The sequence below is a fragment of the Natrix helvetica genome (genome assembly GCF_964273705.1).
Source record: "Natrix helvetica genome assembly, chromosome: 3".
NCBI lineage: Eukaryota > Metazoa > Chordata > Lepidosauria > Squamata > Natricidae > Natrix > Natrix helvetica.
Window position 1 is genome coordinate 113,014,499 of NC_138549.1, and position 24,145 is coordinate 113,038,643.

Genomic DNA, 24,145 nt, shown 5'->3' on the forward strand with positions numbered 1-24,145 from the left:
ACAGCAGCCTTGAGTTGTCTCTGTGTATTATTGCTGGCCTTGAAGCAGTCAAAAAGATGTTGAGACTCTACAAAGAGTGCAGAGAAGAGCAACAAATATGATTAGGAGACTGGAGGCTAAAACATATGAAGAATGGTTGCAGGAACTGGATATGCCTGGTTTAATGAAAAGAAGGAGTAGTGGAGACATGATAGCAGTTTCCAGATTCCAATATCTCAGAGGCTGCCACAAAGAAGAGCGAGTCAAGCCTCCAGTCCTAGTATGCAACAAACGAAAATTACCTCAGTGTTACAGCAAGAGGGGACTGGAGAGGGACCAAAAGAACTATCTGTTTCTCAAATGTTTCAAGAACTTATGAGGGGTCAAAATGAACTGAAAAAAGAAATGTCAGATCTTAAAGAGGAACTCAGAGATGTTAAACATCATATTGCAGAAAATAAACAGAGAATTGTGGTGTTGGAGGAGGGAGCGGCTGGGCTGGGGGAAGAAATTAAAACAATCCGGAAGGGAAATGTAGACTTGGAAAACTTTTTGGCAAAAATAGAATTTGAAAGAACGTCCTTTTTTCTTAGATTCCAGAACCTACCAGAGACAGAAAACGAAGACCTTAAGGATATCATGAGTACAATTTTAGCAGATTATATTAAGAGATAAAAAACAGCTGTGGTGGGATATGGACCTAGTTTATAGGATAAATTCAGCGTATGCTAGAAGTCATAATGTTCCAAGGGAGGTACATGTTAAATTTCTCAGGAGGCCCACAAGGGATGAGGTGCTTGGGACCCAAGGGGAGAGACCATTGAAATATAAAGATGAAGAAATCACCATCCTTAAGCAGATTCCAAAAAAGATAAGAGAGAGGAGGAAGTATTCCTCCTTATCAAAGAAACTATACAATAAAGGAATTTGGTTTAGATGGTTGTTGCCAGAGGGAATGTTGATCTTCTGGGAGGGAAACAGGATTAGAATTAATACAGTGCAGGAGGCGGAAGCCTTCATAAAAAACACATTTTCCCCTCCCAGAGGACGAACACAGCAAAGATAGTGGAAGGGACAGTAAGGTGCAAGACAAAAAGGAGGGGGGGCTGAGCTTCCTCTGGGGATAGGGAGGAAGGAGCAATATTGAAAAGGCTCAGATCACAAAAATAAAAGTATTTGAAATAACAGCAATTGGTGACACTCTAGAAAGTGACAAAGGAAAACGAATGAACACATGATTGACAATATAGAATAAGACTTGGTTTTCTGCTTGTCTTTTATATTTTGTTTTTAAGATTGTAAAAATTGTGAGTTTTAGATGGATTTCTATCACTAGTGTGGGAGCTGCCAAAATGTTTTGTATATCCCCTTACCTTTTCCCCATATATGTATAAAAACCAATAAATTTTTTTTTTTAAAAGAAGAGGGAGTCGGACAAGAAGCAATGGGTGGAAACTAATCAAGGAGAGAAGTAACTTAGAACTAAGGAGAAATTTCCTGACAGTTGGAACAATTAATCAGTGGAACAACTTGCTGCCAGAAGTTGTGACTAACACTAAGAAGATATTGGATAACCATTTGTCTGAAGTGGTGTAGGGTTTCCTGCCGAAGCAGGAGGTTGGACTAGGAGACCTCCAAGGTTCTTCCAATTCTGTTATTCTATGATCAAGAGGGAAATTACTGTGATTGTACTTTGCTTTCCTTCATTCTCCCGTTCTTTGAAATGTTCACCTCAGCTCCGGGATAATTAGCAAGAAGGCAATTGACATTCATATTTGCATTCATTGGAAAAGAAAGGATAACAAGAGAGTAAGTAGGCACACAATGGAGAAGACACTTGATTGTTTGCATAGTGTTTTCAGGGCTGCCAGGGACACCATTTTCCTTTCAAGGTGTATTGCAATGACCCCATGGTCACATGATCATGATTGCCAATGCTCTCTGTCAACTTCCCACAAGCAATGCAGAAGTCAGCTGGAAGTCAAAAGTTGCTCCTGCTCCACTGCTGTTTTGCCTACCTGTGGGTCATTCTGTTCACCTGTTTACATAAGTGAATATTGACATTAAATTTTGCTTGCTACTACAATTATTTTTTCCATTTTAGATATATACTCTTCTTAGATGATCATGGAACCATACAGTATTGGGGTGTGTGGATATGATCAGACTAAAATTTAATGTTTTTTAAAAATCTGGTTACATCAAGTTACACTACATTCCTCTCCAAGGATGACCTAAGAGATCACAGGGTTATCTAGTTTATTCTAAAGACAGAATCTGAATTTTGAAAAAAAAAAAAAGGTAGTCTATGCATCTGATTCAGTTTGATGCAGGAAGTTGTTCTGTTTTGGTTTAGTTCTATTTTGTTACCATTTAGATGTATAGAAACTAGAAGTATATTGATAGTTATATGTAGGAAGACTGCCTTTTATTGTTTCTCCATCTCTTGCACTTAATGTTAGAGCTGCCAAAGAGTCACTTTACTGAGGAGATAGGTGGCATATAAATTAGAATGGAAGGGAAGGGAAGGGAATGGAAGGGAAGGGAATAGAATCCAGGTTGCAAAAATCCAGATAACCATGAGGTCAGTACAGCATTAGTTTTCTGTGTCTCTCAGCTGCCACATGGTGGGCATCTATCTAGAATCACAGTTTTGATATTTTCAAGCATATGTAGAACTAATAAAGTATTTGTACTCACAGGCCACCATGTCATGGATCTTCCAGCCAAAAAATAGCCTCCAACTGTTCCTCGACTGGCCCGAAGAGAAGACTAAAAAAAAAAAAAAAGGAAAAGAAATACTGAAATAAGAAAAACGCTGGCTTGGATTTTAAGAAAATTGAATGATATGACATTCACCGAAGAAGGAGGGAACTACAATTACTTTTATAAATGACTTGAACTCCTTTGTGTGGACTTTTTCCTAAAAATGACTAAAAAATGAACTGATGATTTTAGAACTTATTTATTTAAAATGTTTCATTAAGAAAAGAAGGTGACAGCTTTACCAGGTAGATTAGACAGGAAACATGGCCAGGTAAGCTAATTTCACTTTATTGTAAAGCTACATTAACAGGATCTTGCAAATCTGAAAAGATAATTCACCCATGGTCACTTTTTAAGCCTGAGGGTCCATCCTGAGTCTCTTGCTTTGCCCACTATGCAGCTGTGGGCTCTGCTTCCTCTTATCTGATTGTTCCCTAGACAGCATCTCTTTGCCTGGTTTTCCAAGGTCATTCCCACATACCATAACAGAAGGGAACTATAATATATAATTTGGGTGGGTGAATATGATAATCATGCTTATAACTCCTTCAAAGAAGATTGGAACTCATTTCTTTAGATATTTTTATTTTGCCTTTTATTTTCTTACCCCCTTTTTGTATTCTTTTAACCTTCTTTTTCCAACTTTTTCTTTATGTTTCTGGATTTTTTAAACCTATGTAAAATCATCTTCTAATAAAATTACTTCTAAGAAAGGAAGAAGTATTTAACGGAATAAGAGATTTATTCCATCCCTTCTCCTTTCAGACCTTTAAAAGTGTCTAGGTTGTGGGCCTAGACCAATGTGGTTGGCACTGGGGCTACATTTAAACATAGGTGAGCCAGGTTTCATGCACCAGTGGATGGAGGTGAATCAAAAATATCAAGATGGTGTATGAAAGTATGGGATAAAAACTCCACGGCTTTTTTATGTGCAACCACAACTGCATAGCTCTTTTGATCTCACTGTTGACTCCCCTGGCTAAGGTAATGCTCCAGATGTGTCACAATTGAGATTTTGTCTTTATCCTCCTTGGAGTTGGAATTTTTACTTTTTAAAACCCCTGTTAAGTGCATTTTGATACTAAAGACAAAAGGGTTCTGGAGATTGAAAAAAATGGAATGTGGGACAGTATCATACGCAGCTTGGAGGCTTCTCCTTCCTTCCCCAAAGAAGCTTTTCAAAGGGGTATAGACAGCACAAGGAGAAAGAAAGATAGGAAAATATTCCTGGATGAAATTCTCTACAAGGAAGAAGTGCAGAGAAATATATGGAACAGAATTCACATGTTTGTTTTACCTGCTCCACCTTTTTCCTTAAACCTTTGATCTATTGATTTATTTATGAGACTTTCATATCGCCTCAACTGTATGCAACACATAGCAGGCATGCTTCAATACCTATTCCCTATTTGGGACACTGGCATTCAAGGTTTTATGCCAGAAAAGAGTGAACTTGAGGGCGATTCTGTCTTCAAGACTGGCACACAATACATTCGTCATGTAAGGAATAAATACATCCATCACTTAGTTAGCGTAGATCAGCATGGCTGGCTGGGGAATTCTGGGAGTTGAAGTCCACAAGTCTTAAAGTTCCCAAGTTTGGACACCCCTGGCATAGATGGATTGTGATAGATCCAAACACTTTGAGGTTTGTATATTAAATGCAAAATTACAGAGAGGAGGTTTGGATTTATCAGATGTTGGGTATGAAAGAGACAGACATGGCTGCCGATACTCTCTGAAAGCAGAAAGTTGGAGTGATGGATTCAGAAAAGGCCTAAGGACAGTCTTTGAATGACAGAATATCTCCTCTGCCTGCAGAAGCCCTCAGGTTCAATTGCCCAGCATTTCCAGATAAGGGTTGATAACCCCTGCCTCAAAAGCTTTGGGAACTATTGTTAGTCATTGTCAGCAATAGGCTAAATGAATTAATGGGCTGATTTGGTGTAAGGCAACTTCTACTGGTCAGCAACTCTTCTGAAACATACTGTTACTACCGCAATTGCTTCTATAAGCAATGTTGTAGAGCAACAGTGAAAATAAAGAATGCTGTGGAGAACATTCCGCTATCTTTCGTATCTGTGGTATCAGGTGGAAGGTGCATACATTCACCTGCGAAACTAAACAGTTGTCTGTGCGATAAATAACATAAATAAGAAGTCTCCCTTTTGCAAAGAAAAATGATTTATTTCCAAGCTAAGAAGTCTCCCTTTTTGCAAAGAAGATGATTTATTTCCAAGCTAGGATTTGGGTTAGGAAGCATCAACCTTAATGCAGCTATCAGCAAACACAAAAGAAAACAAAACCAGAAACAAGAAGCCTGTGACTTTCTGCAGGGGCATTATATTGTCCACCAATAATAATAATAATAATAATAATAATAATAATAATAATAATAATAATAATAATAATAATAATAATAATAATAATAATAATAATAATAAAAACAACTTTAATTTATAGACCGCACCCTTTCCTAAACAGGACTCGGGGCGGTGTACAGACATATTAAAACAATGTAAATACAAAAATATAGGTAGATATACATAAATAGACAGAGGAGGTAGCTTATACACTGTACAATAGATTAAAATTCAAATATAAATTAAAATTACCCTTAAAAATTACCCCAAAATAAGGTGTTTGCCAGGAGGTTGAAGGTGGGACTATAAATCAGCCACCTAAAGGTCAAAGACAGGCAGACAGGCAGACAGACAGGCAGACAGGCAGACAGAGCGGGCTTCCCTAATTGCCCAAATGGCAATTTAGGGGACTTACCCATATCCCTACAGCTAAGACAAAGATGAAATAAATGACGACAACAACGATGTCAGGAACTCCAAAGGCAAAACTCTTTTCTTCAGGCTTGTCATCGAGTGGCTCAGCTGTGGCCGATGTCTGGCTCATGATTGTCGGAAAGTGTTGGCTGTTGCCTCTCCAGTTCAGACTGGACTTTGGCACGTTTTTCTTTATTACTTTCCCTTAATAAATATTAACAGATTTGAGAAAGTGAAAGTGTTAATGAAACAACTAGGAAATCTATCCAAAGATACCAGTTCTGGCCATTTGACAGCCTTCAGCTTTACTGAGCCCATGATACCGATCTGGATTATGTTTCTGGTACTTCTGTAATGTGTGAATTAATTGCGTAACTTTGTTTTAACAACTTGAAAAATTGCCCATAACTCTTATCTTGCCTTATGTGATAATGTGCTGACATTTCTAATACGTTTTAGCGGTTGTACAACCTAAGTTTCTAAACAATCCTGGAAAACTTAAAATTTATTTAAATAGGGAATAACGAGGAGCCCAACCATGGAAGTATAACCAATGGTTGATTTCTACCGGTTTGAACTGGTTTGGCCAAATCAGTAGTGGTTTGGTGGCCTGGATCGCTGGAACTGGCAGCGACCCTGGCCTGCCATGCCCCCGAACTGGTTCCCCAGTGCCGCCATCTTGTTTTTCAGTTCTGCGCATGCACAGAACAATTTTAATTGCACTGTGCATGCGCACACAGCATTTATCAGCACACAAGTGAACCGGCAGTAGTGCCTGCCGGAACCCATCCCTGAAGTAGACCCATTCAAAGCACCATTCAATATTTGAAACGATTCAATAAATCAACCGGTTGCATTCAAGGAAATTAAAATGTGATTTTTCTATTTTGGGTTTCCGCAAAGCATCCATTTTTACAGAGTTAGGATTAGCCCACTAAAAACAAGGAAGAAAAATTACACAGTTTGTACTGGAAAGGAAAATTGATAGAATGCTGATGAATGAATTATTCTCTAATTCTGGAAAAAAAAAATCCTCTGTCTGCCATTCAAGATGATAGCTGTGCAAGATCCTTTGAAAGGGGTGTTTGGTCACATATAGTAGTATGGTGATGTGTAGGTAGATAAAGGTTCCCTTTGCACATATGTGCTAGTCGTTCCCGACTCTTGGGGGCAGTGCTGATCTGTGTTTAAAAGCTGAAGAGCCAGCACTGTCCAAAGACGTCTCTGTGTTCATGTGGCCAGCATGACTGAATGCCAAAGGCGCTTAGAACGCTGTTACCTTCCCACCAAAGGGGGTTCCTATTTTTCTACTTGCATTTTTACGTGCTTTCAAACTGCTAGGTTGGCAGAAGCTGGGACAAGTAACGGGAGTCCGTTACGTGGCACTTGGGATTCGAACCACCAAACTGTCAACCTTTCTGATCGACAAGCTCAGCGTCTTAGCCACTGAGACACCGAATCCCTTGCAATGTGCAACTAGTCAGATCCAAAATGGAAAGGAGACTTTGGAGGGGAAGGGTGCTCAGTCCATCTCTGGGCCCCCCTTAAGCTTGATTCTGGGTTTATACAGCAGCTGAACCAACATCTTCCCCAAAACACTGCTCTGGGTACAAATAGGTGCATATTCCTGCAGTGGTGCAAATGAAGCATTTCTCTTCAAATCATTAAAACAGTTCCATTCCCCCCTCCCCACAGGCTTCTGCAATTATTTTGGCAGCTGTTCCTAGGTGACCCCAAACATTTGTGAGGGGCCTGGTCACTTTGCTTTACATTAGTCCCAGCCTTCCTGAACTCACAAAGATATATTGTCTTACTGAACTCAGTGAGATTTAATTTGTGGTGAGTAAATATTAGAGGAATAAGTTATAATGTACCCATCCTAATAAAACAATTTCAAGAAACCTTTTAGCAATGGTGCAACACAAAGCGGTATGCATTAACACAGCACCATCTTGTGGGTATAAAGCAGAAAGTTTAATATACAGCCAGAATTACTTTGCTCTGGTCAGTAAAACGTTCGTGTTTTCTCGTGTTCCTGTGTCCAGAATTAATGGCTATTGGAGATGTGTTGGGGATTATTTACATCTAATCTTTCACAATTTTCACAATAATAGAAGCAAATTACCAGTTGTGGGGAAAACTGGCAGTTAGGGAAGAGACAATCTAGAAATTGAGCAAAAATAAATGCGAGTAAGCTGAAAATGTCCTTATCTTGACAACCTACCTAGCATCAAACTGGCTTATACCTATCATTATTCAACTATCCATTTTTTTAATATTAGAAAATTGATCAACTGTTTAATATATATCTCTCTCCCCCTCCCTTCCTCCCCTATCTCTCTCTCTTTCTCCCTTGCCAGATTTTTAATGAAATGTCTTAATGTCGCTTTTAGCCATACTATCACTTTCACTATATAAAATACATCAAAATGTTTTATTGCAGAACTTATCTTGAAGTTCTGAAGTCAGACACAAAAGTATATTCTCGTCTCTCCTCTATTTCTTTTTTTGCCTTTGGAAAGCTTCCGGAGAAAGATACAGTTTTTTCTACACACCCTCTTGGTATCTGAATCACAAACAAACATTCTGCACAGTGTGGTCAAAAAAAAAAAAGTCCAGTTGGCAGATGCCATAGTATGATTAAAACAACACATAAAAAGCAGGTGGAGCTTTGATTGCACTGCCACAGTTGCCATCTCGGTGTTTGTTGTTTAATTGTATCCTGAAGACACTCTTGAATTTAATTTAATTCTAGAAATGTCAGAAACCACATAAAAGTCTGAAGTGTTACTCTTTCTTTTGTGGTCTTCTTGTTCTGCCCTTTCAAATACAAGTGTCATGAGAGATACAGAAGATTACCAGAGACCCATCAAACTCACCTTCACAGTCTTTATAGGTAGAAATGACCCTCAAAGAAACCTGAGTGTATCCCTGAATCTTTCTATAAAGAACGCTATCAAGTAAAGTATAATATAATCCTGGAACTTTTGGAACTGATCCTACATATTTGATGACAATGATGGAAACATAAAAACCATTCTTAAGCATAACAGAAGAATAGGAGTGCTAAGAGAAAGAAGGACTAGGGGAGACATGATAGCAGTGTTCCAATATCTCAGGGGTTGCCACAAAGAAGAGGGAGTCAAACTGTTCTCCAAGGTACCTGAGGGTAGAACAAGAAGCAATGGGTGGAAACTAATCAAGGAGAGAAGCAACTTAGAACTGAGGAGAAATTTCCTGACAGTTAGAACAATTAAGCAGTGGAACTCCAGAAGTTGTGAATGCCCAAACACTGGAAGTCTTTAAGAAGATGTTGGATAGCCATCTGTCTGAAACGGTATAGGGTTTCCTGCCTAGGCAGGGGTTGGACTAGAAGACCCCCAAGGTCCCTTCCAACTCTACTATTGTATTATTGTATTAAGCTGTCTTTAATAAGCAATTGAAAAACCCAACCTTTCATCCTGACACTTCCTTCACCACCACCGCCGCCGCCATCATCATCATCATCATCATCTGTTCCTGAGGAACACAATACCTTGAACTCTTTTCCTTCCTTTACTTGGCTCTTTTCTTCTCAGTATTATGCCTGTCTTGCATCATTTTTGGTTCATGTCAAAGTGAGAGAAAGCAATAAGCTGGACTTTGAATCCATCTTTACATTCAACATTATGTGCGCTCCTTCCTGGTACACCCTCCTTCTCTCAGCTGGGTTTCACAACTTGATACTTGGCTGAATGACATTTGCTTTGGCTTGGCTTATTTATCATACAGTGCCAACTTCCGTCAAAACCACACACCCAGAAAAACTAGCCATTGATCATTTCAGTCAATGTGCTCCACCTAAGACTGTCATCTTTGTCTGGTTGCATTTCATTTCAAAATAGTAAGAGAGCACCTTTAATATGAAAATGTAGATGTGATTCTACATAAACAGGCAAAATAATTGTAGTTGACTGAGAATTCAAAGCAGATTCAAGATGTTTGTAGTATGTGTCCTCAGTTGGGGGACCAGGGCCACAAATGGTTCTCAGAGAAGGGATTTTTAGTAACCTGTGGGTACCCAAAATACTTCTGAAATACATTTCTGTCTCAACTCTATTATGAATTGTGTTCCCCAAAGTCCTCCCCAGATTCAGCTCTCCATGTGATCTGGGATTTATTAGAGTAATAGCCTATTTTACTACAATATGCAATGCACACAGTTCAGAAAATAGGAACAGAATTAGAAAAGAGGAACAGAAATGAAGAAAAACATACAGTCTGTTGAAGAGCAAGGAGAAAACATAACCCTACTCTAGTGCTCTAACATTATTATTTAATAAATAATGCCACGTGTTCTTAAGTTGTTCCGTTTATTATAAACCAGAGCATATGGTCTGTGTGTGTGAGAGAGAGAGAGAGAGAGGGAGGGAGGGAGGGAGGGAGGGAGGGTTGATAATGCTTAAAAGAGATAATAAGCAACATGGAGAAACTAGTACCCACATTACTAGTCTTTTACCTCAACATAAACAGTCTGCAACACTGATAGCAGTGGAAGCAGAACTTTATATTCGTGACTGATAAAGAGAAGAGAAGAGAAGAATGTGGTAGTAAAGGTATTTTACTAGTTACTGTGGGAGAAAGACCATACAGTACATATAACACTAATGCCTCAGAACCCTGATAAACTAAAATAACTAACAGAAGGGTTCAGTGACTTCAGAAAAAAAATGATTTATAGACAGATACTGGTTTTAATCCAATACCACGAGGAAGACATAGATTTTTACATCACAGAAGTCATGATTCATGATTCTGGCATTCATACAGAGCTTTGGAGAAATTAAAAGCCTTTGTGTAGGCTGGTGCTAGGTATTGCTCGAGAGGAATTCTTAGCACTAGACTAGCCTATACAAATACTCTCTCTCTATTGCCAGTTAGGAAATAGATCTAAACTACTTTTGTTTTTTTTTAAAAAATTAAATTGCAAATACACAGAATTCTTTAAACCAAGAATCAGCACTCTAGCATTATCCACATGTTCAGAGAAGGTTTATAGGTTTGAGTTTCTGGACTGTGTGCTTGCGATGGGGGAAAAAAATGAAATTTTGACTTTTTGTTGATTAGAGAGGTTTGCTGTTATAGAAATGGCTAGTATATACTATTGTATGAAAGTAAAAAGTTGAGCTTGTAATGTTATCTTCTACTGTGCCAAAGAGAATTGGAAGTCAACGCCTTTTTTTCTTTTTCCTTTCCTGACCCACATTTTTTCGTTTTCTCCTTTTTCCTTCCCCTAGTTTTCCATTATTATTTCTATTTTCCTTTGTATCTTATACTCTGATAAAAATAATAAAAAATTGACAAGTAAGAATTTAAGGACTAAAAATCAGGAATCTAGCAGACCCTCTCTAAGTATGGGAGGCTGTGTGGAAAAGGAGAATAAATATCTGGCTTACAACAAAAACTACAAAAGGTTGAGGGAAAAACAACTGTTTCGATATATTTTTGGGGGATGCATTTATAGGAAAAACAATACCATCATTATACGTAGTACAGCGATGAGTATTCTACAGGCTTCTTATTTATATTAATTTAAAAACTGAGCAATATGGCCTCAACATTTAAGCTCTGCAATCCAGAAGAACCCTTGATATCAAAGTGTAATACTTCAGAAATTGCTATTACAGCAATACTGATGCTGAAGCACCAGCAAATAGCTTTTATTCGTAGAGTATAAACTGAAATTTAAGGCAATACACAGAGGTAAAAATGTAGCAGTATTGACTGCAGTATTCAGAAATGTTGTTAAAGCAATGTAACATAATACACGGTAGGAAGATGTACTTAAAGCCTGTTTCATAAAGCATGGAATAACATTCCATTTTCAGCAATAGCCCTACAATACCTCCCCAAAGAAAGTGTACATTTTAAAACTAAAATGGAAATTCCCACACAAAACATCTCTTAGGTATTCTCAGTGCTATGGAAAAGCTGAATCAAGAGTCAAGATAGCCAAAAGAACATTTTTATAACCAACTAAGACTCTGGGGAATCCTTACTTGGATGTACTGAACACTGCAATAACTTATCCTAATATTAATTGGGTTAGGGAAACACATTGGCAATTGTATTTGAAGACATAAATGGATGATGTCATCTTCAGATCGCCCCTGATCCATCAAGAAGGCAGCATGCACTTGACTTTTTCTGTTCCAGTTTTAAAGTCGTGGTTTCAAGCATTTCTGGCACAAACTAGGCCATGCAAGCTATTTATAACTCTACATATCCAAGTATTATTTGGGACTGCCTGGCTACTATTAGCCCCTCTGGTCTCTGGCCACAGGTTTTCAGGGCTTTCAACGTTCTTGGCAATGGGAGAATCAGGACCAGGAGTGAGTTCCGGTCACCATTGTTACCGGTTCGGTAGTAAAAAAAAGTATGTTTCCACGTCTGCACATTTTCATTTAAAACGATCTGGGCATGCGCACAACATTTAAAAAATGAATAAAAATTACATTTTTAAAATGAAGATTGTTCTGCACATGTGCAGAACAGAAAATCAAGATGGTGCCGTTGATCATAGAACTGGTACGGTCATGTGTCCGTCGGAGTTACTACCTATTTGGCCGAACCGGACCGAATAGGTAGGAATCCACCTCTAATCAAGACTCATCCATTGTACCAATAACTCCTCTTTCCTACTTCTCTTGCCTACACAGCCAGACCTAATCAGATCCTGAATTATCTGCGCTGTGAGGAATATCAAGAGAAGTTGTGTATCTTGGCTGGGGAACAGGGGTGGGTTCCTGCCAGTTCTAACCTCTTCTATAGGAGAGGTTCTACAAATCTACCGTGCTGTTTAGAACCGGTTCCAGCTCCCTCCCCCCGTCCGTCTGCACCACGCTTGCCCTGCACACCGCTCACTGATTGGCTGGCTCACCAAATCATCCCGCCCGCCTCTAAAAGTCCTATCTAAACCTTAAAGTCTTAAAGCTGTCAAGTTTGAACATCCCTGGGTTTTTTTTCTAAAGGGTTAGGGGTGCAAGGGTCTTGTAACTTGACAGCTTTAAGACTTGCGTGCTTCAAATGCCAGAGTTTCTGAGCCAACATGACTGGAGAAGGAATTCTGGGAGTTGAAGTCCACAAGTCTTAAAGCTGTCAAGTTTGAACACCCCTGGTTTTTTTTCTAAAGGGTTAGGGGTGCAAGGATCTTGTAGCTTGACAGCTTTAAGACTTGCGTGCTTCAAATGCCAGAGTTTCTGAGCCAACATTTTGGTTGCTAAGCAAGAGCTTTGTTAAGTGAGTTTCACCACATTTAACAAGTTGGCCATGCCCACCCAGTCACATGGCTGGCAAGCCACTCCCACCCACTCACATGGCCAGCAAGCCACTCCCACCCAGTCACATGGCTGGCAAGCCACTCCCACAAAGCAGGCCACACCTACAGAGGAGGTTCTAAAAAATATTGAAACCCACCACTGGTGGAGAAGCATCACTTTAGCCATCAGCAATTCTAACCCACAGTAGAGTTTTACAAAATGGTGGAACTGTCAAAGGGAGAGAAGTGGTATAATACTTGAAGTTGTGATGGGGATTATTTCATGAGGAACAGGGTACAATATTTTCCATCAAATGAATAATTGGTGCTACTCGTCTGAGGGTTTATACACAGTTCCAGCCACTGAAATATATGGCTATTCTCAACTGATTTTATGTGCCTACTCATAAAGCCAGGATGTCAACAGAGTCTGTTCTTGTTTTTCTTGTTTCTCCTGGAAAGGATTTGAGTATAGCTTATGAGGAAATACGCGCCAGTCAAAATCACTTCCTGGTAAAGTATAAGAGTTAAAGAACAGCTCTGCACATATTATTTAATGCATTCGCTTTTTCAGCCTCAAGGAACTTAGAACAGTAATTTAATATGTCTCATATATTCTTTTCCCTCTCTTCCTCCCTCCTTTTCCCTCATGGATATGCCGAGGCAAGTTCTCTAGGTAAGCAGGGATATAAAATATGTTTCTCTAGACAAATCCAATTCTTAAGTCCCTACACCATGTTGGTTTTGTTTAAGCCTAACCCTAACCTTAAGGTATATCAGGCAGCACAAAAGTAGTCTAATAGTAGTCATCATTCTGGTTATTTCTAATGAATCTCTTCATTGTGCAGATAGTAAGCAAAAAGAAATATCTACCGAATAAGTTTTTTTTTTTAAAAAAAGCTTATATTCCAACTTTTCTTTGAATGGACTTTAAAATATTGTCCTTTGACTTGTGGTTCATTTATAGGCAGCTTTGTAACTTAACTCAGAATTGCCAATTGCAGAAAGCTCAAAAGTTTAAGGTATCCTTGTTTGTAGCAATTCACTAGCCTTTTTCTGAACTCTGTGCTTTTTGCCTTTTTCATTTGTTATAGCTATTACAGTAGAGTTGAGCTTATGGATTTATTTGCACTATAAGCATTACATAATAAGAGGCAGGCCTAAGAAGAGTTTAGATGGATGAAGAATGTATGTTCAGAAGTGGGACTGGAGGATAATAGTCTTCTTTCTGAGGCAGCTGGTAGTTAAGTTAGGCTGCCTATAACCAGAAGGCAATATTCATCTATCATCAATGATTCAGAATCCCCTATTGCCAAATCCCTTTTTCATAACTCTAAATTATAAAAATGTGCTGTCATTGTTTTTTTTAAAATAAAATCCATGTAATCTCTTGCATTGGATTGTGCATGTGTGTGCATGTGTAAATTTATGCTGAACAGTGAGGATTGGAAACGTGAAAGGCTTCTGATAAACGCAACCAATTATCACACAATCTTAAGAAATAGCATGTAAACATTATTATGCTGCAAAAGATTCATTTTCCTCATGGGGGGAAAAAAGCGATAGTGCTGGAAATCCAATTAAAACCAAGACATAGCCATTCTGCTCCATAAAAATATCAAGCTTGTACGTTCTAAGTGATACTTGGTTCCTTCTCTGGAACCTGATTTCCATTGCATAATTATTGTTTGCTTTCTCCATTGAGCAGGAAGTAGGGGAATTTAAAATCAGAATCCTAGCCTTGATCTGAAATCAAGCTACTACACTGAGCATGAGGTTGAAATTATTTCATTTAAAATTGCAGCAATTTCAAACTGAGACCAAAAGATCCCCATGGGATGTTCTGTGACACTCCATAGCATGGCCTTTATTAATATTTTCCACCCTTGAAGAGCAACAACAAACTGTTCAACATTTTCTTCTTTTGCCAAAGATGCCACCTCATTCGCAGCATGCTTTAGAATTTATTTATTTTTAAATGGAATTGCTTTCCACAAACTATTTACATTTTATCACAATATAGCACCCCTTTTCTTTCACTTTTTAACTTTGTTCTACCACTCTCCGGTCTCCTAGCTTTTTGAAAGTGACCTTAAGGAAGAGGTTTGCATGTTTTGTTTTGTTTTCTGATTTAATTTAACCAGTTTGGCTGCAGATTAATTGAGTAACGACTGTACAATTAAAAATTAAATGGTCACTCTTTTTCTACCCTAAGATTAACATAAATTTAAGGAAGCCATATGTGGAATGTTGCTTCCTTACATTTACCTTAATCTTAATCTAATTTTCTATTAAATTGATGGGAAAGGGATTAAAATGCAGAATAAAGTTTTGGCATATCACAGTAGTACATTTATTTCTTTGAGTTTTCTTGTCTTCCTAGTGAATTCTAAAAGGTATGGTTTCCATATGCATCCCAATGTTCACAAAGTTCTTTTATTAGGAAAAGGTAAAGAATACCCCACACAGGTGTGCTAGTTGTTTCTCGTGCTCATCTCTGTTTCAAAGCTGAAGAGCCAGCTCTATCCAAAGACATTTCAGTGGTCATGTGGCCGGCATGACAAAATGCCAAAGGCGCACCAAACGCTGTTACCTTCCCACCAAATTGGTCCCTGTTTTTCTACTTACCTTTTTTACATGCTTTTGAACTGCTAGGTTGGCAAAAGCTGAGACAAGTAAAGGGAACTCACTCCATTATGCAGCACTAGGGATTCGAACTGCTGAGCTGCGAACCTTCTGATTGACAAGCTCAGCATCTTAGCCACTGAGCCACTGGATCCCTTTTTGTTCTTTTATTAAGAGCATTTAGGTTATGCTTAAAATGAAGACATTGTTGCCAGCTCTCCCTTCTGTTAGATCTGGGCAACGAGAGACAGACTGCGGACACGTAGTGACTTAACAGCTCTTTAGTAGTAGTAGTAATGATCCAGCTTGCTCTGTGGTCAGAGGGTTCCCCTTTTATAGGGATCGGGTACGCCCCTCGACCAATCAGAATGATACCTGTTTCCCGCTGTAGCAGCGGACCAGAGGGGAGACTTACTACGATGTATGCTAATATCTAACACCCCTCCCCTCCTAGATGGAACGTTGCGGTAGGTAACATAGTCCTTTAGGTATGTGGGTGTTTGTCTTGCTCGGGAGGAGCGTCGTAGTTCGGGTTGGTTAGAAGTGGTTGCAGGATCGGGTGTTTTTCCTGTTTCACGTTCAGTGGTTTTTGTGCCTTCGTTGCTAGGGCATTCTGGAGTCTGCTCGGTTGCGTTGTCTGGGGTTTGCTCTGCTTCGTGCGTGTTTTCTTGTTCCAAGCTTGGTTCGCAGGTGTCGTAGTTTTCTATGATGGGGCTCTCGCGAGGTTGACTTTCTGTAGGCAGGGAACTCTCGTCTTCGTTTCGAAGGTCTGAGTGTGCGAGGCGACCCCGAAGTTGATCGATGTGCCTTTTCCAGTTCCGCCCATCTTCTAGTTCTAGCAAATACGATCGTGGACCCGTGATGCCAATGACCTTTGCCGGCATCCACAATGTTCCCCCTGCATAGTTGTGGGCGTATACTGAATCCCCTACGCTGAAAGACCGAATTTTACTTGTGGAGTCTGGGGGAGCTGTGGCAGAGTAATTTGGGTGAAGACGGTCCAGGTGAGACCGTAGACAGCGGCCCATGAGTAGTTCAGCAGGACTCCTACCCGTCGTTGCGCTTGGGGTGATATGCTGAATTAGGAGGTAATGGTCAATGCGTGTTTGCCAATCACCTGGGCCCATCCTAGCGAGGGCCTCTTTTGCGAATCGCACCATTCTCTCTGCCTGTCCGTTTGATGCCGGATGGAATGGCGCGACGAGGGCATGCCGAATTCCCTGACCTGCTAAAAACGTTTCGAAATGCATGGCCGTGAATTGGGGCCCGTTATCGGAGACTAGGAGGTCGGGCAGGCCATGAGTGGCGAAAAGTCGCCGTAGAACCTTAATGACTGCCTCTGCCGTGGTTGAAGTCATTAGGACTACATCTAGCCATTTAGAGTATGCATCCACAACTATAAGGAAAGTCTGACCTTGGAATGGCCCTGCGAAATCGATGTGTATTCGCGACCAGGGTGCTTTAGGTTTCTCCCATTCTGTTGCGGGCGCTTCCGGGGGTGCTGGTCTCTATTCCTGGCATGGGTCGCAAGTTGGCCACCAAACGTAACTTCTTGCTAACGCCTTCATTCTAACAATCCCCGGATGACCCACATGTAAAGCCTCTAATACATTTCTACGTAAAACATACGGAATAACAACTCGATCCCCCCACAATAAACAACCTTGTAACACTGAGAGTTCGTCCCGTTTTGACCAAAACATTTTGAATTCCGGGCCCACATTTCCTTTTGGCCACCCCCTCCAAACCCAAGTTTGAACTTGCTTTATTACATTGTCTTTAGAGGAGAATCTTGCAACGTCGTATGAAGAAACCGGTCCCGAGTCCAAACAGTCAATGAGTAATACCGGTACTTCTGGAGTGGGGTCTGGCAGAATGTCAGGTAATGGGCAACTGCTGAGTGCGTCTGCGTGTCCTAGAGTGGAGCCCGGTCGATGAATCAATTTGTATGAATACGCAGCCAGGAAAACAGTCCACCTGGTCATGCGTGGAGAAAGGGAGATCGGGGTGGGGCGGTTTCCCGCCAAAAGTCCCAACAACGGTTTGTGATCTGTAATTAGTTCAAAATCGCGGCCGTAGAGGTATTCGTGGAAACGCTTTACTCCAGCTACAGCAGCCAGCGCTTCCCGGTCCATTTGGCTGTAATTCCTTTCGGCCGATGAAAGAGTTCTGGAGTAGAAGGCGATGGGTGCTTCTTTTCCGTCGGGCATCCTGTGGCTGAGGACTGCTCCAACTCCGAAGGGTGATGCGTCGCAGGTCAATACCAGCGGTAGGGTCTGGCTGTATTGGACAAGCAGTGAGTCAGTGGTGAGCAGGCGCTTTACCCAGGCAAAAGCTGCAGCTTCGGCTCGTCCCCATTTCCATGGTGCGTTCCTCTGGAGTAGACGGTGTAGTGGCTCAGCAACGGTCACCTTCTGCCTCAGAAAAACGCTGTAGAAATTAAGTAATCCGAGGAAGGCCTGCAACTCGGTCTGATTTCGTGGTGTGGGGGCGTCCTGGATCGCCTTAATTTTCTTTGAAGTGGGGTGTATTCCCTGACCATCGATTCTATAACCCAGGAATTCTACGCTAGGCACGTTGATTTGGCATTTTTCCTTTTTAAGGCGGAGACCCTTTTCTCTGATTCTGGCCAAAACAGTTCTGACTCTTTTATTTAATTGCTCCTCGTTTGCAGCGGACACCAAGATGTCGTCAAAATAGGGGACGACTCCCGGTATCCCTTGCAAAAGTCGTTCCATGATGCTCTGGAACAATCCTGGGGCAATGCTCACGCCAAATTGTAGCCGGTTGCATTTGAATGCTCCTCTATGCGTCACTATAGTTTGGGCCTCCGCTGTGGCGCTATCAACTGGCAGTTGCTGGTAAGCTTGTGCCATGTCTAACTTGGCAAATACCTTTCCTGGCCCCAACGAGTGCAATAAGTGCTGTACTACAGGCACAGGATATGCGCTCTGTTGTAGCGCGACATTAATTGTGCATTTATAGTCCGCGCAGATGCGGACTGATCCGTCTGGTTTGACTGGGGTCACGATGGGTGTTTCCCAACGCGCGTGATCCACCGGCTCAAGGATTCCTTGCTCCACTAACTTATCTATTTCCTTATCTATTTTTGGGCGGAGTGCAAAAGGCACTCGTCTCGGTTTAAGTCGGATCGGCGCCACTTTGGGGTCTAAATTGAATGATATTGGTTTACCCACATACTTACCAAGACCGGGGCTGAACACGTCCTCGAACTCCTTAAAAATCTGATCAGCGCTGCTGTTTCTCACGGCGTTGATTCCGGTGACTTCTAACCCCAAGGCTTCAAACCAATCAAGCCCCAGAAGGTTCTGTAATGGTGCGCTGGCGATGGTCACGGGCAGCTGTGCTTCGATGTCCTTGAAACGCATGTGGAATGTGCCTTGGCCCACGATGGGGACTTGGTTCCCCTGGTAGTCGCGCAGTAGGACGTCTGGAGCGCGGAGTTGGCTCTTTCTGAGGCTAGGGATAGCCTGTTTCATGGATGCCCATGAAATAATCGTCAGGGTTGATCCAGTGTCAACTTCTAGCTCGCAGGGTGAGCCCTCCAAGAGGACTGTGACTCTCAGCCTTTTTGGTCGCTTAGGGCGGACCTGATGTATTGTGGTTCGCAACTCCTCTCTCTGGGTCAACTCTATCTCATCGTCTACATCCTGAAAATACTCTCGTTGAGCGTCTTGATAGAACGCTCTTTCAGCTCTTTGTGTGTATTCTCTCTGGGGATACGCTCGCTCAGCTCCTTGTGAGTAATCTCTCTGGGGATACGCTCGCTCAGCTCTTTGGGAATTTTCTCTCGGGTATACACTTGTGGATTTCTCTCTGGGCGCCCTTTCTGATTCCGCCAAGCCCCTGGGTTGGGCTTCTGTTGGCGGTACATAGGTGGCTGCCATGAGGCAGGGACTCCGCTCCGGCACACTCGTGCGATGTGCCCAAGTTTGTTGCAGTGCGAACAAACAACGTTCCTGAACCTACAAGTAGACCTGGGGTGATTCCCTCCGCAACTTGCGCAGGGCGGCAAGCGGGATCCGGGTCTCCCCCCAGGCCTCATGTGACTGCTCCGCATCATGTGACTGTCCTCGAACTCGGGATTCTCGTAGTCGGGGCTTGTGTCCTCGTAGTGTACTCTGGTTTGCCTTGGTGCTGGCTGGTTTACGTTGGCCCCTCGTTGTATGGTCACCGATGAGTTCTCTGCTGACTCTGATGCTCTTGCTTCGTTCAGCGCTATCTGTAGGGTTAAATTCGGGTTTGCCAACAGCTTCTTTTGTAGAGAAATGTCTCTTAACCCACAGATGAGCTGCGCTAAGATGTGCTCGTCCAGATCCCTGTACTCGCAGTGAGTTGCTGCCTTTCGTAGGGCTGCAACGTATTGATTGATGGATTCTCCCGCCTTCTGGTTCCTCATGTTGAATTCCTTGCGGCAGACATGGCGGGAAGGTTTTGGCGCGTAATGAGTTTGCAGGGCCTGTTGCAACGCCGTCCACGATACTGCCTGTATTGGAGTAGGCGCGGTGAGGTCTCTGGCCGTATTGAAAACTTCCTTTCCACAGTAGCCGAGGAAGATGTTTTTCTTCCTCGCGTCGGTGATCCCCGTGTATTCGTTCGCTTCGAGGAAACACTCGAAACGAATCATGAAGGCTTCCCATTCGTCATTTGCTGGGTCGAAAGGAGCGGGGGGAGCATGCATCGCCATCTTCTCTGTTTGAAATTGCCGTGCTGCGGTGATCTGAGATAGCTGCCGGAATTTCTGCCGAATTCCTGGGCTGGATCAAATCCGGAGATTCTGGAGGTAGCGTTCTTCGTCCTATCTGCCCCTCGATCCCACCTTCGTCGCCAATGTTAGATCTGGGCAACGAGAGACAGACTGCGGACACGTAGTGACTTAACAGCTCTTTATTAGTAGTAGTAATGATCCAGCTTGCTCTGTGGTCGGAGGATTCCCCTTTTATAGGGATCGGGTACGCCCCTCGACCAATCAGAACGATACCTGTTTCCCGCTGTAGCAGCGGACCAGAGGGGAGACTTACTACGATGTATGCTAATATCTAACACCTTCCATTGGTTCTATCCTTGGAAAAATAAATTTGAGGAAAGGACCTAAGAAACATTCTTTTGAAGATATTTACACTATAAAGTCTGGGATGACTGCCTAGATATTTCATATAAGCTGTGGCATCTTTAAAACTAACTATGCTTTAAGAAATTGCTTGGGTACAAAATGGATGATTGCTTTCAACAGTCAGTTAGGTTATATGCAGAAGTTAAGCCTTTTGAGGGAGCATGTGCAAAACTGTAGGTTCTGAAATCTAACTTACTTTGCTGATGCACCAACAGCTGAAAATTTTGATAACATAACAGCCTGACATAAATCTAAGAAATTATAAATGCTATCAAGTGAATTTGCCTTGACTTGTATAAAACTACTGGGAGTCAATTGGAAAATCTGGCAAATTACTAGCTTCAGGCTCTAGCATAATTATCACACTAGAAAGATGATACTGGTTGAAGACATGTCACTCACTGTCTCTCACACAAAGGCAATTAGAGCAATTTAAACAATTTCTCTCAGCTCTTTTTTCCCCACGAGGACATGTTCTAACTGAGGAGACGACAGAGAAATCCCACTCTGAGTAAACAACTACAGAATTTCTTTGCACTATATTTCTCTGCACCCAAAAAAACACATAGTTATCAGGAGCATAAAAATGGCAAGGACTAATTGCTATCTTGCCGAGTGAGGTAGGGTAGGACAGATACCCATCAGGACTTGGGATTTAGCAGAAGGCTAGAAAGCAAATGCTTTTCTCAAGGCTAAAAGACACCTTTATCTCTAATTATTTCTAACTATATGAAGATTAATACACATGAAAAACACATATTTGTGTCAATCCAGGCAGCATCCTTCTAACAACATTCTTTGCAAAAGCCTTAATACTCTCTTTCAGATCTATAGATAGCATTTGCCAAGATTGGTTTATGCAGCTGCCTTACATCCAAGAAAAAATTGAAGTGGGCTATGGGCAAGCAAGAGCATATCTCCACCATTCTGTCTCTGGCAGAGTATTATGATTTTGCCTGGAGCTGATGGGGTTTCTGGATAAGCAGATCTCCCAATGAGTTTACATGCCTCCATGTTAATAAAGGTAGTCCTCAACTTACAACCACAATTGAGGCCAAAATTTATGTTGCTAAGTGAGACTGTTGTTAAGTGAATTTTACTCCATTTTATGACCTTTCTTGCCACAGTTGTTAGGCTTCCTCACTGACTTTGCTTATAAGAAGGTCACAAAAGCTGATCACATCATCCCAGGACACTGCAACCGTCATAAATATGAACCAGTTGCCAAGCATGTGAATTTTGATCACATGACCATAGAGATGCTGCAACAGTTGGGTGAAAAGCAGGCATGTCCCTTTTTTCAGTGATCGTGTAACTTCAAACAGTCACCTAAATGAACTGTTATAAGTTGAGGGCTACCTATATACAAATAGACTTAATCAATGTGGGTCTCTCCATTTACTAATACAACTTTTGTTAGCCAACTGCGCAGCTTGGGCTAAAGAAAATGTTACTGCATGGTGATGTTTACATCTACTCCTTATAGATGCACATTTAATTTTTAATTCAGGTTCTGTGGATATTCCTTTCGGAATGCAGAATTGTACTGTCTTATTTTTCTGGAATCCATTTGCTTTGCTAATCTGGAGCTCTCCATAGATGTGGAAGATTCAAGCTGGGTATTGCATTGGATCCCTTAATTCCTTAAAACATCCTTGCACTTTCCATAAATCAGTGCTCGTCTTGAGTAAGTGAAAGGCATATGCCCACCACTGTGTTAATATACTATCATCACCTGCTTCAGTCATAGAAAAGAACAGTAACATTACATTTGTTGTTCTGATTTTATTTATTTATTCGATTTGGTTTGTATAACTGCACTTCTTATTAAGTGATCCTGGGTGGCTTCTAACAGTTAACAGCAACAATCTAATAAAAAGAAGTTAAAACAGATGTACAAACATATCAAACCACCAACAACTACATTTAAATAATCATGGTCAGTGCAAAAATCCATTATTGCATCAACACAGCATTGCAAAAGCTCCCAACTATTACAGACCATTGCCAGGCGTGAAGGCACAGCCAAATTTTTCTTAAAATCCTGGAGAATCAGGCCAATGTAAGATTTGGAGGAATAATGTTCCAAAGAATGGACACCACAGCAGAAAAGGGTCTCTTCTTGACTCCCACCAAATGCACTCCTTTGGAGAAGGGACTCATAAAATGCACCTCCCTGGCTGGACCTGCTGGGATATGTAGTTGTAATTGGGAAGTATCTCAGATTGCCTGGTCCTAAGCCCTATGGGGCTTTACAGGTTATTACCAGCACCTTAAATTAGATCCAGAAGCATACTGGCCACCAAGACAGCTTGCAGAGTACTATAAGCATATTAGAGGTAGTATTCAGCATGTTCTGACCAGTTCTGGAGAACCAGTAGCAGAAATTGGAGTAGTTTGGAGAACCAGTAAATGCCACTTCTGACTGGCCCCACCCCCATCTAGTCTTTGCCTCCCGAGTCCCAGCTAGTCGGGAGAAAATGGGGATTTTGCAGTAACCTTTCCCTGGAGGTGGGAGGAATGGAGATTTTACAGTGTCCTTCCCCTGCCAAGCTCACCAAGCCATGCCCACAGAAACAGCAATAAAAAGTTTTGAATCCCACCACTGAAGCATATCCTGATTGAGTGCATATAGCTGCCTATGCCACTGTATCCATTGTCTCTATTCCTAGTAATTACCAGTTACTCTCCAGGGTAATGGATTAAAAAGCCTAAAGTGCTTAAACGCTGTCTTTGGATAGTGTCCAAATATTCAGAAAATATAATACCAGCACATATCTTTATTATTTATTTACGTATTAAGGTTATCTAGCTGCCCATCTCACATTTGTGATTCTTTTTTTTTATTGAAAAAGTTTTATACAAACAAGTTTTCCCCCTTTTTACCCCCCCCCGCCATATGATGTAAATCACATACAAATAATGTACCCCCTCCCCTCCTCCCATCTTAAAATAGATTTCTCATTCAAATATTGTACCCCCTCGCCTCCCAACAATCATAGTATAAGTTTCTTTTAAAGTAACAATAGCCCAGTAACCCCATCATCTAAATTAATTAAACATATATAAATCATAATATAGGTTTCTCTTAAAGTAGCAATATTTAACATTTGTGATTCTTAACCCTATTTGATTGTTATCAGTGATATACAACAATGTATGGGCACAAGGAGGACATTACTATAAGAACTGCCAGGGCATTTTGGTGCTGTGGTTAGGTGGGAATGCTTGTGTTTAGGAATGTGAATTGAAACAGATCCATTGAGACACATATTCTCCTTTATGATGGGCTGATTGTTTAGAAATATCATGGATTGACCACATTAGTTTCTGAGGTTGTTATTTTAGAAGTGTGAAATCCAAAACTAGCGACCTAGACCTGCTGTATGATCTAAAGCATCTTAACTGGAGCTCATCTGCAAGTTACATAATCATTATGTAAATAATGTAATAGTTAAATCATTATGTAAATAAATAGTTAAAAATTACTCAGGAAGTATACTTGTTGAGATTTTTTTCAAAGAAAGAAAGAAAGAAAGAAAGAAAGAAAGAAAGAAAGGGAATGAA

General features: G+C 41.1%; 1 protein-coding gene across 1 annotated transcript in view; it reads right to left on the reverse strand.

Annotated features, from left to right (window-relative positions):
- SLC5A9 (solute carrier family 5 member 9) overlaps positions 1–9,240 on the reverse strand; it is a 37,379-nt gene extending 28,139 nt beyond the window's left edge. The window contains exons 1-3 of the mRNA XM_081949206.1: positions 9,058–9,240; positions 5,524–5,726; positions 2,680–2,751 (exon numbers count right to left, since the gene is read on the reverse strand). Coding sequence (XP_081805332.1) covers positions 2,680–2,751; positions 5,524–5,652 — 201 coding nt within the window. The 5' untranslated portion in view covers positions 5,653–5,726; positions 9,058–9,240. The remainder of the gene's footprint in view (positions 1–2,679; positions 2,752–5,523; positions 5,727–9,057) is intronic.
- Positions 9,241–24,145: the final 14,905 nt, after the last annotated feature.